At 40.4% G+C, this 14,564-nt stretch overlaps 1 protein-coding gene across 1 annotated transcript; it reads right to left on the reverse strand.

Moving 5' to 3' along the window:
- Positions 1–1,330: 1,330 nt before the first annotated feature.
- Positions 1,331–11,038, reverse strand: CUZD1 (CUB and zona pellucida like domains 1). Its single transcript, XM_075757698.1, has 9 exons — positions 10,901–11,038; positions 8,815–8,950; positions 8,469–8,683; positions 7,254–7,404; positions 5,640–5,863; positions 4,653–4,825; positions 3,614–3,999; positions 3,006–3,274; positions 1,331–1,506 (listed from the first exon to the last, which is right to left on the reverse strand). The coding sequence occupies exons 1-9, from the start codon at positions 10,980–10,982 to the stop codon at positions 1,334–1,336; spliced, it is 1,809 nt and encodes a 602-aa protein (XP_075613813.1). The 5' UTR covers positions 10,983–11,038; the 3' UTR covers positions 1,331–1,333.
- Between the last annotated feature and the right edge of the window lie 3,526 nt (positions 11,039–14,564).

Raw genomic sequence — 14,564 nt, forward strand, 5'->3', positions numbered from 1 at the left:
ACCTGCGTGTAATCGGTTCACTTTTTTGTTGTCGTCTTGATTTTTGATGTGTAATGTGTGTAATGTAGAACAGAATGGCTTCTTTGTGCTTTTGGTTTATTTTAATGGCACTCCTGTTGAAGATGTTTATTACTCCATCTGTAAGAGGAAGGGTAGTACTGATGTTGCCTAACTTAGACTGTTTAAGGAATCAGGTTTAGAGAGACAGGCTAACTTCAACCCCAGCCTGGGTTCTTTGAAAGCCTTGCTGGCTGCACAGGCGCCTGAGTTAGGAATGTAGGCTTGTCAAGTGGTATCTGAAACAGGACTGTCATTATACTTTTTCCCTCCTAAATTAATTGAGCCTTGCGCGAACAACTGAAATGAGCACGTACTTGGCAGACTTGTATTCGTCCATGTTTCATTATCCTAAGAAACGTATGTACTTCATTCATGGTTCCTCTCAAGGGGACTTTGTTGCCAGATAGAACATTCTGGGGTGGGTAGGATCTGCTGCATTTCACCAACGTTAGGCCAGAGAAGTAGCCTTATTGCATCATATTTACCTTAACCTGTTGGGATCGGTTCTGCTGTCATTTGGGAGGTAGAAATGTGACTCAGAGTCCCTCTTTTGTGGAAGCTCAAGCTTTGTACTTCATTCTGTTCATCGCTCTCTGTATTCTGGGGTGCACCATTTAATTTGGACTTAATGGTAAACCCTTAAGTTGGGTGCACAGACACTAGTTGTATCTGGTGTCTTAAAATGCATTAGTAAAAGCTATCGATGAGGAAGCAAGTGTTGACTCAACAAGCAGCATAGGCACGTACAGTCCAGTACCCAATATTTCCTTCTCCAGGAAAACTGATCTCTGTTGGAGACTGTCAGATTTTGATGGTAGCAACCCACAGGAGTAGATTTTGAAGAGAGGATAATTTGCGTTGAACAGACATCTTGCAGTTGTTCCTCAGCTTAACTCATGCCAGGTGCAGTTTCAAAGTGATTCAAAAAGATAAGAAGAGATACTTTTTTTAAGACAAAAGGACCTAAATTATCTTGTATTCTACAAGTCACTTTACACCTGTAGAGTTAGTTTTTAGATGCTTTCTAAGAAACACCCTGAGGTGGACACTTGCACTTGTTTTCAACTCAGTGATTTAAGGTAGAGTACCGAGTTGAGAGGTTTTTTTAATTACATAAAAAGTCGAAAAAGTTTCCAAGCACTATGTTCCACGGCTGTTACTTTATTGAATTTTTTTTTTTCCCCCTTTTGGTTGGTTTGGGTTTTTTCCCCTCTCCCTTCTGAGTGATAAATCTGAATAGAAGTTGACACAAATTCAAAATATCCTGAAGTAGTTAATATGAGGTCTGGATTCTTTGGTAGCTATATCCTGCTTGGTGTTTGTGATATTTTAGTATCACAGCTACTGCAATGATAATATTTGAAATTAAAACCACAAATGAAAGAGTGTAGAAGTTGTAGTGTTGCAGATTCTGGGTTTCTTCAGCATCTGCTTTAGTGAGGGATTCTGTGTAGAGAAAAAATAAAGTGGGTTGTTTAAAGTTTTGAATGCCATGTCATTTCAATGGAAATTAAATAAACATTTTTTCAGATATTTTGGTTCTGAGTAGTGGACCCACACCGATTTGCAAATTCTGAATCTGTAGTGCTGAAGAGTTGTAAAAATTTGTAATGAAACAATAGTACAGAAGAGCATCACAATGTTAACAAATCCTTTGGTGTTGCTGCAACTGTGTTTGTCAAGCAGTGACATCATTATCCGTAGAACCCGATAGATGGGAGACACATTGCTGAAGCAAAGCTGGGCGAAAAAGAAACTCGTGGTTCTAGCCCTATGCCTTCTAATGGTTTACTAGCTCAGTAAAACTCGCTATTCTGTAAATTGTGAAAGATACTATGAGAATTAATCTGTGCTTTGTAATACTTTGAGTGTGATCTATTGGCACCTGAATCCTTTTCACGTTATATACGTGTCCAGTTTCTAGCCTATGGATGCAAAATCTTTCACTATTGAAATAAATGGGAACATGTTTAAAATGCTGCTAGAGTTTGGAGAGGTTAATAATTATTAAAAAAAAGAAGAAAATATGCTTATTGCTACTAAGAGCATGATTGAATATTTCTTAGATCTGACACCTGAAAGCATGTGGCACAATGTGCTTTTCTCAGGTGAAGCTTTGGGCTCAATAAAAGTTAGAACAGTGAGCATAGTGGGAGTAACAATGCAAGCTTTTTAAAGTAGCTTTTCCATGTTTTGTAGTCTACGTTAGCTCTCAGTACTCATCTAGACCGCTGTAGAGCAGACTGCACATTGTACTAAAGAGTACGTCAGATTGGGGCACCAAAGCTCGGTTGTCTTAACAAACAGCTTTGCAGCTCTAATTGAAAAGCACGGTGCTTTTGATTTCTGCTCCAGTGGCTGTCCTTTGTATCTGTGTTCTAATAAACAATACCTACAGTGTGAGGATTGAAGCTAGCTTGGAATAAGTCATCTGTGTTTATCATCTGGCATAGCTTTTCTGTAGTACCAACAGATAAAACTTGAGTGAAATTGAGTGGACTGTTAGAAGATACACAGATCATAACAAAACTTTACTATGAGTTGGAATGTGCTCTTTAAGTAGTCTGTTCTCTCATTGAGAAATGAGCCCTGTTCCCTATGTATGCTTCATCAAAATATGTCACGTTTGAAAATCTGAAATCTCTTGCCATTCGTAACTCTTTCTGAATACATGGTCAGATCCTGCATACACTACTTTTGTAACTAGGAGCGAGTGCTTTTCTTTCTACTTCAAAGAGCACACCTTAATCCAAAAGAGCATTAGTCTGTCAATTTGAAAAGTACTTCTATGATCTCACACAACTCAAACTTCATTGAACCTGTTGCTCTGATGCCATGTTGGTTTTGAACTAGTGTAATTCACTTATTTCATTAGTAGAACGAAGGTAATGAATTTACAGCAAGGAAGAGTTTAATCAGATTCTTCATTTATGTATTCCTCTTACCTGAGTGATCAGCAGACCTGAGTTCTCTTTTCAGGCGGATGGGACCTACTACGGTATGGGTTTTCCATGTGTATGAAGAAATAGCTCTTTTTTGCCTGGAGATACAGCCTTCGGTACAGCGAGAGTTTGCGTTGTTGCTGTCACAAATTAAAATGTCACACTGGAGATAAACTGATGGAAAGCTCCGCAGGAACCTGAAGGCGTTAAATTTGAATCGTCCATAGTGTTCAAGTGTTGGGTAGGTTACCACAGTGTCATCCTTACTGCAACTGCAACAGAAGTTACGGAGCTGTTAAAGTAGTCCACATACAATAATCATTCTTGCCAATTACTGTTAACTGTAACTACAGCACTTAACTAGGGCATTATTTTTACATGTGGATGAACAATGATGTGCTTTTTTTTCCTCTCCTCAGTGCACTATGGTGCTTGTTTTTCCTAGCTTATTTATGCATTGCCTTTAAATTCTGATGAAATTTAGCTTTCAACCACAGTCTACTAAAGAAAATAAGTGGAAGAGAGACAAAAATAAAAGACCTACAGTTGACATTTAGATTATATTTTCTCACATATTAGGAGACAGTAATAAAATTAATTTAGAGTCTTACCCACTTCTGATTAAGTCATACGTTAGCGATCCAAAATCAGGTTGTGGAGATGCGATACAAGTGTCAACAAACACCAGAAGATTTGGGTCAGTGGAATGAACACTGACTTGAGCAAAAAGAGTTTGGTTCAGGTCTACGTAATATGGGGACTGGCGTACAGGCTTGGAGAATGAATCTGAATCATAGAATGACATGCTAACGTTGTATCTTCCCACAGCAGTTGTGTTTTGGATTATATTATTTTTTGTTATGTAAATGACTTCTAAGGTTGAATTGTTTTCCATTTTACATTTCGCAATAATCTGAACGCTCTTTTGACGGGTGATAATGCTGCCAGTTGCAGAGAGAGATACGATGTTGGTATAAGTGATGCTCTCACCATCATCCTGTAAAAGGAATCATATGAAGTGCTCAGTTGTGATTATCTGAGCAGTGCAGTTGAAAGCAATTGTATAAAATTACAAAGCCACCCGGATGGTCTTATCAGAGGCTCAAGATACCTTTGAAATGTTGAAACAGATTGCAACCAAAAACCCACTATCAATCCTCCTTTTTTTTCAAAACACTGAACCAAGCTATGCAGCAAAAAGGTTAAGGAATAACACATGGAGTTTGGAAAGTACCAAGGTTGCGCTTCAGTCACCATTAGCAAAACGATGCTATGAACTAGCTCGTGGGAATCTTCACATCTTAGGGGTTCCCCCCCACCCCCTTTCCTTGTGACTCCAGGATAAGTGCCAGCTATATCTTTACTTAAGTTATGTACCTAGCATTGTGCTACTTCTGATAACCTGGGTTGGAGAGGGAATGAAACATTCGGGTTAATTTGCATGGATTCTCCCCGACTTCCTTTGAAAAGCTCAGGTTCTTAACGAGGAGAAACGTTCTTTTTGCTTCAAGACTGGAAACGTGCAATTGGATGAGCGAAGTGAAAGTAAATCTGCTGTTAGCTTATTCACACGCTATTTTAAACTGCTTTTATGAGCTCCTGTCATTCGTAAACTATTGTTAGCTTCACATAACTTTGATCCCACTTTACCTTTTTAGTTGTTCCACAGCTGGCTAATGGGAAGGAAAAGATCACAGACTCTGTTATAACTGGACTGCAAGATGGATCATTCAGCTGTAGGTGAGTTTCGTTATAACCAAGGGAGGCCAGATAAGACTTGCTCAGGACAATTTTCATGCTATCTGAAGAGCATGTGAGCAATGCTGCCATTGAAAGAGAAATAAAAAAACGTTAACAAACTGTGCTGCTGTCATTTCTCAGTTGGTCTAGATCCTTGGACCTGTTGCGTGGTATTTGATTTGTCAGTCTGAAACGGCTCATGCATGTTTGAGGTCATGCAGAACAAAATTTCATGCTTTATGTGGTATTGCTGTAACTTCAAAAATGTTAGATAAGCAAAACCATGTAAAACTTCTGCTGAACGTTTAATTTTAAACCCAGTAAAACAATGAATTGCAGCCTTTGTAAAAGGGGAGAAGAAATCAAAGTGCTAGTGCAGAATGGTCAGCAAGGAAATTGATAGCAGACATTGAGGCTTTAGAGGCGCATTCTCCACCTCAGTTAATGAGATGGGCACATAAACAAATGGAACCAATAAGGAAAATGCTCCAGCTCTGGGGGAAAGGGAATTGCAACACACCTAAACCCTGTTTGACTAACCAGTGCAGACCCTTTTCCTAACTAACCAGCCAAAAAAATTTCATCTTTACATCTCCAGGATGGTAACAATACCTGCTTTGTCCAAAAGAAGGAAAAACTCAGATTTTCAGTGGTGCTGGCCACAAAAAGGACCAGAAAGTGAAACAACAGTCTTTCTTTCACAGGTGGGTCAGGTAATAACTTATGCTCTATAGGTGAGACTAACGTGGGATTTTTATATTTAAAGAGGGTTAATGACTACCTATAAAAAGGCTTAAATCTTCAATATCAACCATCAATTCTTTTCGATATTTATAAGGGAAGCATCATATGTGAGAATAAGGAACAGCATCCTATTTGTGTAGCAAGTGTACTTACTGTCGGGCTCCACAGGACCTGGCAGCGGAGCACTGGTATACTGAGCAGAAAACCCTTTGTAGGAGTTGGCGTAGTCTGTAGACAACACAACTGTCATAACATTTGAAGAAGATTCAAATGCGGGCTGAGCACGACCACATACTTTTCCTATTAAGCCAGTGTTAGTGGTGAGGCCATCATAGACTGCTGTGAAGTCAAATTGGCAGTTTCGGTCTAGTTCCAGGCTGTAGACAGAGAAAAAAATAATTACGAGGAAATCTGAGTATAGAGAACATTGCCCATAATGGAGAGAGGATCTAGTGCAGATACTTTATATCTGATGAATTCCAGTTGACTGAAAGAGTGGAGAATAAAAGAACACATAAATAGACATTATTAAACCCAAATAAAACATGGAAAACCCTTAAAGGCAAGAAATGCTTAATAAGAGTGTGATTCTGCTCCCATTGAAATAACAAACATTTTGCTATAGTTCTCAACAGAAGCTGGATCAGCTATGTTTTTATAGCTATGGTACTACATATATTGATTGCTACTTATTTACTAAAAATAACACCTTCAGATACATTTTTTTATATATATATACACACGTATAAAAACAATCCTGTTTCTTAAAATAAAGAGCTTTTAAAGTGTAGGGTTGACTTAGTAGGTCTCTGAAACCTCTTGTGTGTGTCACCAGGAGAAGGCTCTTGCCCTTTTTATCACTCTGCCTGAGAGCTCAGCTCAGTGCTTGCCACCCTTGGTGAAAAGCACCAGCTGGGCTGTGGTGGGGTACTGGTACCTCCGGAACATCTCTGTTCCTGAGCGAGCAGATGGACTCTGGCCAGGACTGGTGAGAACATACACCACACTGTGCAGAGTTCATCGTCTCAGAGGGCAGCGGTCAGGGTAACAATTTCCTATAGAACCCTAAACATTCCATACTGAATTCTTAGACAGCATTCTGCAGTCTGAATCTCTCAAGAAATGTTCTTGAAGATACTACCCTTTCAATTCCCTTGATCTTGAGACTTTCCTCCATGCACAGTGTCAGCTGATGCAGGGAAAGCCAAAAAAGGTCTACCAGCCCTCTACATATGGGACAGCAGCTAAAGAGCAATATGGGTCAGGGATGTACGCCGATGCACCTGTTAGCATTTATACTTGGAAGTACTTAGGCCAGTGCTACGTTATCTTCTTTGCCCAACGGCCAGCAATACTGAAGAGGATGAACTTTGGGCAATATTTGCTTTATTCTTCTTTTGACCCTCCGTTCTAAATTGCAAACACCGTGCACATGATGGTTTTAAACACGTTCCTTATGTAGCAAAAACTATTTCTACTGATGGATTTAAATTCAGATCATTCAGGCTAGCTTAAAATGGACCTGCACCTGATGGCTAGTCACCTGAAATGCTTTCTGCATTTCACTGGCTGGCACTGCAGTAGCTATAGGGTCATGTGTAGTGATGTGGAACACACTGCAATTACTTTATCATAAGAGTCATCAAAGCATGTTTGTTTTAAAAGTGTACAGATGTTCTAAAAGTTTGAAGGCACTTCTGCTTCCTGTGTTTAATGCCTTTCAACAGAATGAAAAAAGAGTAATAGAGCATTAGGGCATTTACTTACAAAAAATCCTGGAATTTTAAGTTTATCTTCGAGTTTTTTGCTGTCTGTATGTGCCAGACGCAGTATGCAAACTCAGGGTAGGCTGCTGGGTAGTTGGGGCTGGTAAATGTCCCATTGGGACCAGTTAATTGTCCCCCACAATTTTCAATTTCTGAAAAGAAGAGTAGATATATTGTAACATAATAGTACAGATGAGCCATAAAAATAAATTAAGGACCTAAAGCTATGTAACTAGCAGGATTGTTTCTGTAGGATTCCATTCATTTGGAAATGAATAAAAGTACTGAAGATAGAACTTCTACAGAGAATTCCAGGGCAGGTGGATGCTACAAAATGCAGCCTGTTGTTACTATGGTATATCTGCAAGGCACAGTGTAATGACATCTGAGACACCCAAAATGTAGATATAACTAAATTGCACACAGTATCAAAGCTAACTCATCTACAGGTAAGTTAGGTGCCATCTTGAAAAACTGGTAATGCTACACCAACCAAAAGAAACCCCGAGAGACTTTATATTACAGAAATCTATGAGGCCTTGGTCATGATCTACGTCGAAGTGCAAAATCTTCAAGTCTGAGGAAGATTTTACGTGATAGACAAAGGCAAAATAAAATCAAATCAGTGGAAACCTCAGAAAGACAAATATAGACTGGAAACAGGGCACAATTTTTCAGCAGCACAGTTAAACACTGGAGCAGCATAAACTAGGATATGCTAGCTACTCTGTAAAATTGAAGCTTTTAAGAGCTTAATACCATGCCACTCAGATCAGCAGAAGCAAGGGATCTGGTCACAAGCTAAAACTGATTTTGTCCAAGCTATTCTTATCTTTTAAGGAAAAAAAAAGTGAGGAGCTTGTTGAATGAAAACGCTGTGACTTCTGTGACCCGTACTCGGCAGGAGTTCTGACTAGATGCTCATATTCTCTTTCTGAGTAAATACTATAATATTTGCAAACTGACTAAAGGTGTTAGAAGCCTGTAAATAAAAGTGAAGTCCCATAATGCCTTCTTTGCAATCATTTTTGTGAGTAAAATGTAACTTTTTAGGCTCTCTGTAAGTGCACTATTGTTTTGCTGCTTATTTCCTTTCACTGATTTCCCCCCACACCATTCCCTAAGGCCTGAAGAACTGAGTGAGACTAATTAAAGATTCCCTTAATGGGAAAGTTTCTTTTAATGGTGCAAATCAAATGGTATTTTAATGACTTACTTGTTTCTGGTGAAAAGTAGTAATAGAAGACAAAGAAGTTTCGTGTGAAAGCTGCAGAATTTGTTGTTATGAGAAAAGTTAAACTGTCTGAAGATGAGTGAAGCACTGGGACTGCATCAGTGTCGTTACATACTTGTCCAAGAAGAGGTGAATTAGTTGAGGGACCGTCATATACTTTAATACTTTCTGTTTCACAGCTTGAAGAAGGAGCAAATCTTTTGAAAAAACACAGTGAGAACTACCTAAGCTCGCTGACAGATATACAGGCTCATTGGAGTCCACAACACAGATTCAATACAGAGAAATATTTGGAGGCAGTACAAAAGCATTTAGAGGAAATACTTACTTAAAATAGGAGAAAATGAGCCTAATTGTTTGGTTTGCGTTCCTCTGGATTTGCCAAACGCAGCTTGCATTTGCATTCAGTTCAATCCTTAATGCTTTGTTGAGGTCATGAAGTGAAGCACCGCAGCGAGGTACACCTAGTGCAGAAAGACAACAACAAAAGACAGCTTGCGAGGATGTCTCTCAAGTTTTGTCTTGCAATAATATTTCATCCTGCACTATGGAAAGTCCATCATGGAACAGACATGCAAAATGTTGTACTAGTTTTATTTTTCATTTATATTACTGCAGTTTATGGAACCAGAAGAATCAAATAATAAATGAAATTAGAAAATACATTTTATCCTTGTTTTCCCAGGACCAGAGAAAGTTAGGCGAACACATATTACAGATGAAGCCAATGGCAAAACTGGAAATGCTGAGTGATACGGGATACCTGAGCAATTCTCTTTAGCCAGGTTTGTCACCACAAGCACTTCAAGCCTCTGGTCTTCTCCCTACACCGATTTCATAAAGATCATTGAATCCAGTTCTAAGGTTCAGCCCTTTACTTAAAAGCATTTGTGAACCTGTGCCTAGGGAATCAAAAAGACTTTCAGATTTGAGCTTCTGAAGGACTGTGTGTAGTATTACTGTATATTTACTGCTGCATGCAGTTCTGACCCTCCATCTGTATAAGCGTACTGCTGAACAGGAAAAGCTTCAAAGAATGAATGGCAACGAAGATGATCAAAAGTTTAGAATAGCTTTGAGACAAGGAATCAGTACATGGACTGAAGCATTTCAGGTCAGAAAGGGGAGAACCAGGGGGTAAGGTAGGTGCTAGAGGTCTGTAAATTCATGGAGAGGGTTAACATGAGATATTCTCTTCCAGTACAGTAACTCAGTGGCCTGGAATGAAACCATTAAGTTGTGGTTTTGAAACAAACAAAAGTAACTGGCTCATTGCATGTGGATCTTTGCTGCAGGGTGATGTGGATGGTAAAAGTAAAACATAAACCAGGTCAAATCCCTGAAAGAAGCAGCCTTTGGTAACTATTAAACACAAAGATAGCATTTCCTCTGTTTCAGAAGTCCTGAACCACATTTGCTGGTGACTGGGAGAGTGTGCTGGGGGAGTATTATGCAGGCTTGTATCCATATTCTTGCCTGAGCATCCACTCTTGACCATTTCTGGGTTCAGGATGTGGGGCTAGCTGGGTTTCAACCCAGTTCTCTTATGAAAAAACCCACAAACCAACCATGGTTGATATCACTGACATCACCTAGTAAGTTATGAAGTAGTTGCAGTAATGGCCGTTGTATCGGAAACTTTGGAGAACGTTTATCATCTAGAGTGGGCATAAGATCTCCTTTCTACTTTAACATTAATCTAAAAATAATGGTCTAAAACAGCAGGAAGAATTTCCTATACAGTGTATGCAGTCCTATATAAAGAGGTCAGGTTTTCTGATGAATTCCAGAGAGAAAAGAAAGGTTTAGAAGAGACCTTTCTCATCACATGTGAAACCTCCCTATTGTAAGAGCGTTACAAGGTCAGCCCTACGCTCCCTCTCATCCCTCTGGACTCTTCTGCAGCCAGGCACCACTAGAGCAGCTCTGCAGCAATATTTCAGTATCCCACAGTAGCTACCCACCATTAATCAGGGAAATTCCTGATCTGAGCACAGAATGGTGATCCCAAATCAAGCAATGAACGACTTTTTATTGCTTCTGATTAGAACAAAGGAAAAATCAACCAATCTCTTTTGAAAAGCAACTCTTTCCCAATTAAGTCACTTTATTTCTGTTACTCCAATATAGTAATAATTTATAAATGCAAATTTCCATTCTAGAGTAAAATATCTTCAAAATCAAGTTCTTAAGTTAAAAATTTGCCATAGGAAGTAATATATTGAATTATTTTTTTATTTACCATTTTTAACACTTGCTGGCACATCCAGGCATTACTATTGTGCAGCAGTACATTAAAATAAGAGGCACTTTTAGAGATACGTTTAACACTTTTCCCTTCAGTTGCCTGTAAAATACCTATTGTGAATAATGAGTAAAATTTCACTGATGAAGTAAAGACTCGATTTCCATACCCGTGGATTCTATTGAGTTGTCTTCAGCAAGAGCTAGAGCAGCGAGGAGAGGCAGGAGGAGGAGCTGTCTGAGCATCTGCATTTTGCTGGCAGCTGGGGAGGTTAGGCTTTTCTAACTTTTATACCTCCTGCTATTTCATAATCGTCCTGTATTACATGGTGTCATGGAGGAAGGGCCTAATCTCTCAGTTACTATTTCTTCTTAACAGATACAAATGAGAAAGTAACAGATGTGCCTTTTTTTTTTTTTTTTTTAATACGTACCACGTGGAGTAAGTTTACCTGTGTTTTTATCAGCTCTCATGGGTTCAAAGCACGTTTTTCAGTAGGTTTCATTGAGCGTCTGTTTGGGTGTGTTGACATGGGCAAGAATGTTCTGGAGGGGATGTACAGACTCCCTTGGGAGACATGTTCAGCAGTTTGCTCTTAGCAATGGTCGGCGGGAGCTTGGTTTTACCCGCCTTCATTTTGACACCTATGCCTTTAGGTTACACTGGGCATATCATTCCCTGTCCTTGCTGAGGACTCCTCAGGTTGTAAAGTGCGACTGTCTTAATAGAGTTGTCATGAGTAACAATTCCCTATTGCTGAAACATTCACAGATGAACAAGGCCGGATTCGTGTTAGTTACAGATTTAGAAGAAGATTGCACTGCAACCACTTGGCAGATAAAACTTTCTCAGTCCCACAGTAGAAGCTACGAAAAAAATAAAAGAATCAACCTTTCCTTCCCAAGGAAAGGAAACAAGCACAGTCCTAAAAGCCTCAATTCCTTCTAGCACGAGTCTAACGAGCATTGGTTCCGACATATTTACAATACTTTGTTTTTCCATAAGGACCAAAGCTCTTGAAATCCACAGTATTTCCTACTACAGCAGCAGATAACCAATCTTTAAAGCTTCTAGAGGTTGTGCCAGTGGCGCAGATGTGGGATTCCCCTGACCTCGGTTTGGTGCGGTACCTGCCTGGGGTGTGAGCGGCCAGGCTTCACCCAGGAGCCACCTGCCTCTGTGATTCTTTCCAACACAGGGAGCAGGTATCCCACAGCTGTACAAACAGATGTTCTCTCAGCTTTACTAGAGAAGTCAAATTGCAATGCAGACCTTCTTGAAACCCATCTAGGTACTTTTCTTTCATAAAACTTTTTTTTTTTTTGTACAAAAACTTTTTTTTAATCAACAAACTGAAATGCATCTGTAATGATCCTATATTTCTAATCTCAGATCTATGCCTTCTTTAAAATAATTCTCTCTGATTTTTAACTCACTTTGGGGAGTTTGAATGCAACTCTTCCTCATGACAATATACTTATATTGCCTCTAAACATGGAGGCACAGAATACATGTAAAAAGACATTGCATGGCATTTGAATTCCCTTTAACTTCTGGAAATGCTAAATTTGCATTTAGTCTGTATAGCCTTTCATTTCTTAAACCCACACACATACTTGCAAGGAATTTTCAGATGCTAGCATTCATTTTGTGTGCATTTAATCTGTGAACTGGTATGTGGAGCCCTGCCAATTAATGCTGTGGCCATCAGAACCAAGAAAAAAATGCCGATGGTACCCTGGTAATTTATTCTGGTAGCTACAGGTCAAACTGTTTGGAACTACTTGGGCAGAGAATGGATTGAAAGCAGCCCTGAGGAGAAGGATTTGGGGGTGTTGATTGATGAAAAGCTCAACGTGACCCAGTAACGTGCGCTTGCAGCCCAGAAAGCCAACTGTATCCTGGGCTGCATCCAAAGCAGCGTGACCAGCAGGTCGAGGGAGGGGATTCTGCCCCTCTACTCTGCTCTCCTGAGACCCCACCTGGAGTACCACATCCAGCTCTGGGGTCCCAGTACAGGAGAGACATGGAGCTGTTGGAGCGAGTCCAGAGGAGGCCATGAAGCTGATGAGAGGGCTGGAGCACCTCTGCTATGAGGACAGGCTGAGAGAGTTGGGGTTGTTCAGCCTGGAGGAGAGAAGGCTCTGGGGAGACCTTAGAGCCCCTTCCAGTCCCTGAAGGGACTCCAGGAAAGCTGGAGAGGGGCTGGTGACAAGGGCAGGGAGTGACAGGACAAGGGGAATGGCCTGAAGCTGAAGGAGGGTAGATTTAGATTAGATGGAAGAAATTCTTCCCTGTGAGGGTGCTGAGGCCCTGACACAGGTTGCCCAGAGAAGCTGTGGCTGCCCCTGGCTCCCTGGCAGTGTTCAAGGCCAGGTTGGATGGGGCTTTGGGCAACCTGGGCTAGTGGAGGGTGTCCCTGCCCATGGCAGGGGGTTGGAACTAGATGGGCTTTGAGGTGCTGGAGTTGATGTTAAAGGACTGGACCCCTAAGCAGTGACCCACAGGCTGAGCCCTGCTCACACTTGTGGCTGGTTGGCTGCTACACCTGCACAGACAAATCTGAGTGTTCAAAGTGTTTTCAAATCTTGTGTGTAAAGCCCGTGTTCAGACAGTGATGTGTTCAGCTATCAGGTGTTGCTGATATATTAATGGCCCAATTTGAATTTCCTCTCCTACCTGAAAAGAAAATGGCCACGAAGTCTTCATGGAAGTCCTTTAAGATGAGAAGAGTACAGAAGGTGTTTTAAAACAGCAGCTCCTCAGAACAAACTAGTGTGCATTTCAGTACAAAGGGACAAGGATTCAGCTGCTGTAACACTGTTATTGAAAGACACTTTCTCTCACTGCCTGCACCTGAGTGCAATAGCAGGGAAAATGTGATTTCAGACATTTTAAATCATTACCTGTGAGCAGCAGAGCAGCAGGGTTACTAGTGTGATGGTGTTCTGTATGAACTAAGTATGGTTAGGAAATACCCTGGCTCGGGACAGGCATTACAGTCCCGCAGGATGAGGGCTTTGGCAGTGAGCCTGCTCGGCAACGGCAAGACTTAACCACCAGGTAGGAGATTGGATCCGGAGCTTTCATGGGAGTTCTGCGTGAGTTTAGCATTTGAGAGCTGGCTAAGTTATTCATGGAGAATCTGAGTTTCAGAATGGTTGTAATCCCTTATTTTGAAGGGATGAAGCATAAAAGGAAAAGTTGCTGAAAAAAAAGTGGGTTTTTTTGTCTTGCATGACACAGCCTCTAGATGTTAGTCATCCTTATTCAGTACAGGGCATCTCATTATGAGTCTGAGCTATCTGCATGTAGTCGCTATATGGAAGCTGAGTATTGGCCTTAAAGATGGGTTTCACCAGATTATCAAAATTTAATCAATCCCTTTCCCTGAGATGACTGCTGCACTCCTGTACAATTCTGCAATCGACAAGATATTTTTCTCTCTTGTGAACTGAAAAGTATTAATTTCTCCCCCCCCCCCCCCCCCCCCAGTCATTCCAAGTGGGACAATTTCACATTAAAGTGCAGAAATACTTTCTTGGCTCAAAGTGATATCATTTGAACAGATATTGAAAGAAAAAGGATGAAGCAAATGCTTATAATTAGTTCTAATCTCCAGTAATAAAACCTGAAATATGGAAAGATTATAATAGCTTATAGGTATGCAGAGATTATACCTCAGTACATGTACAATATTTTTTCCAAATATTTTTGAGTTCCTATTTAAGGTAATTGCTCAGGCATTCCTGGTTACAAGGGATGCTTATTGTTTGATTTATGTTGCTGTGAGCTCAGAAAGCAGCACTGTGGTGTGTGTATCTGTAAGGCAG

This window comes from Balearica regulorum, chromosome 7 (genome assembly GCF_011004875.1).
Source record: "Balearica regulorum gibbericeps isolate bBalReg1 chromosome 7, bBalReg1.pri, whole genome shotgun sequence".
Lineage (NCBI taxonomy): Eukaryota > Metazoa > Chordata > Aves > Gruiformes > Gruidae > Balearica > Balearica regulorum.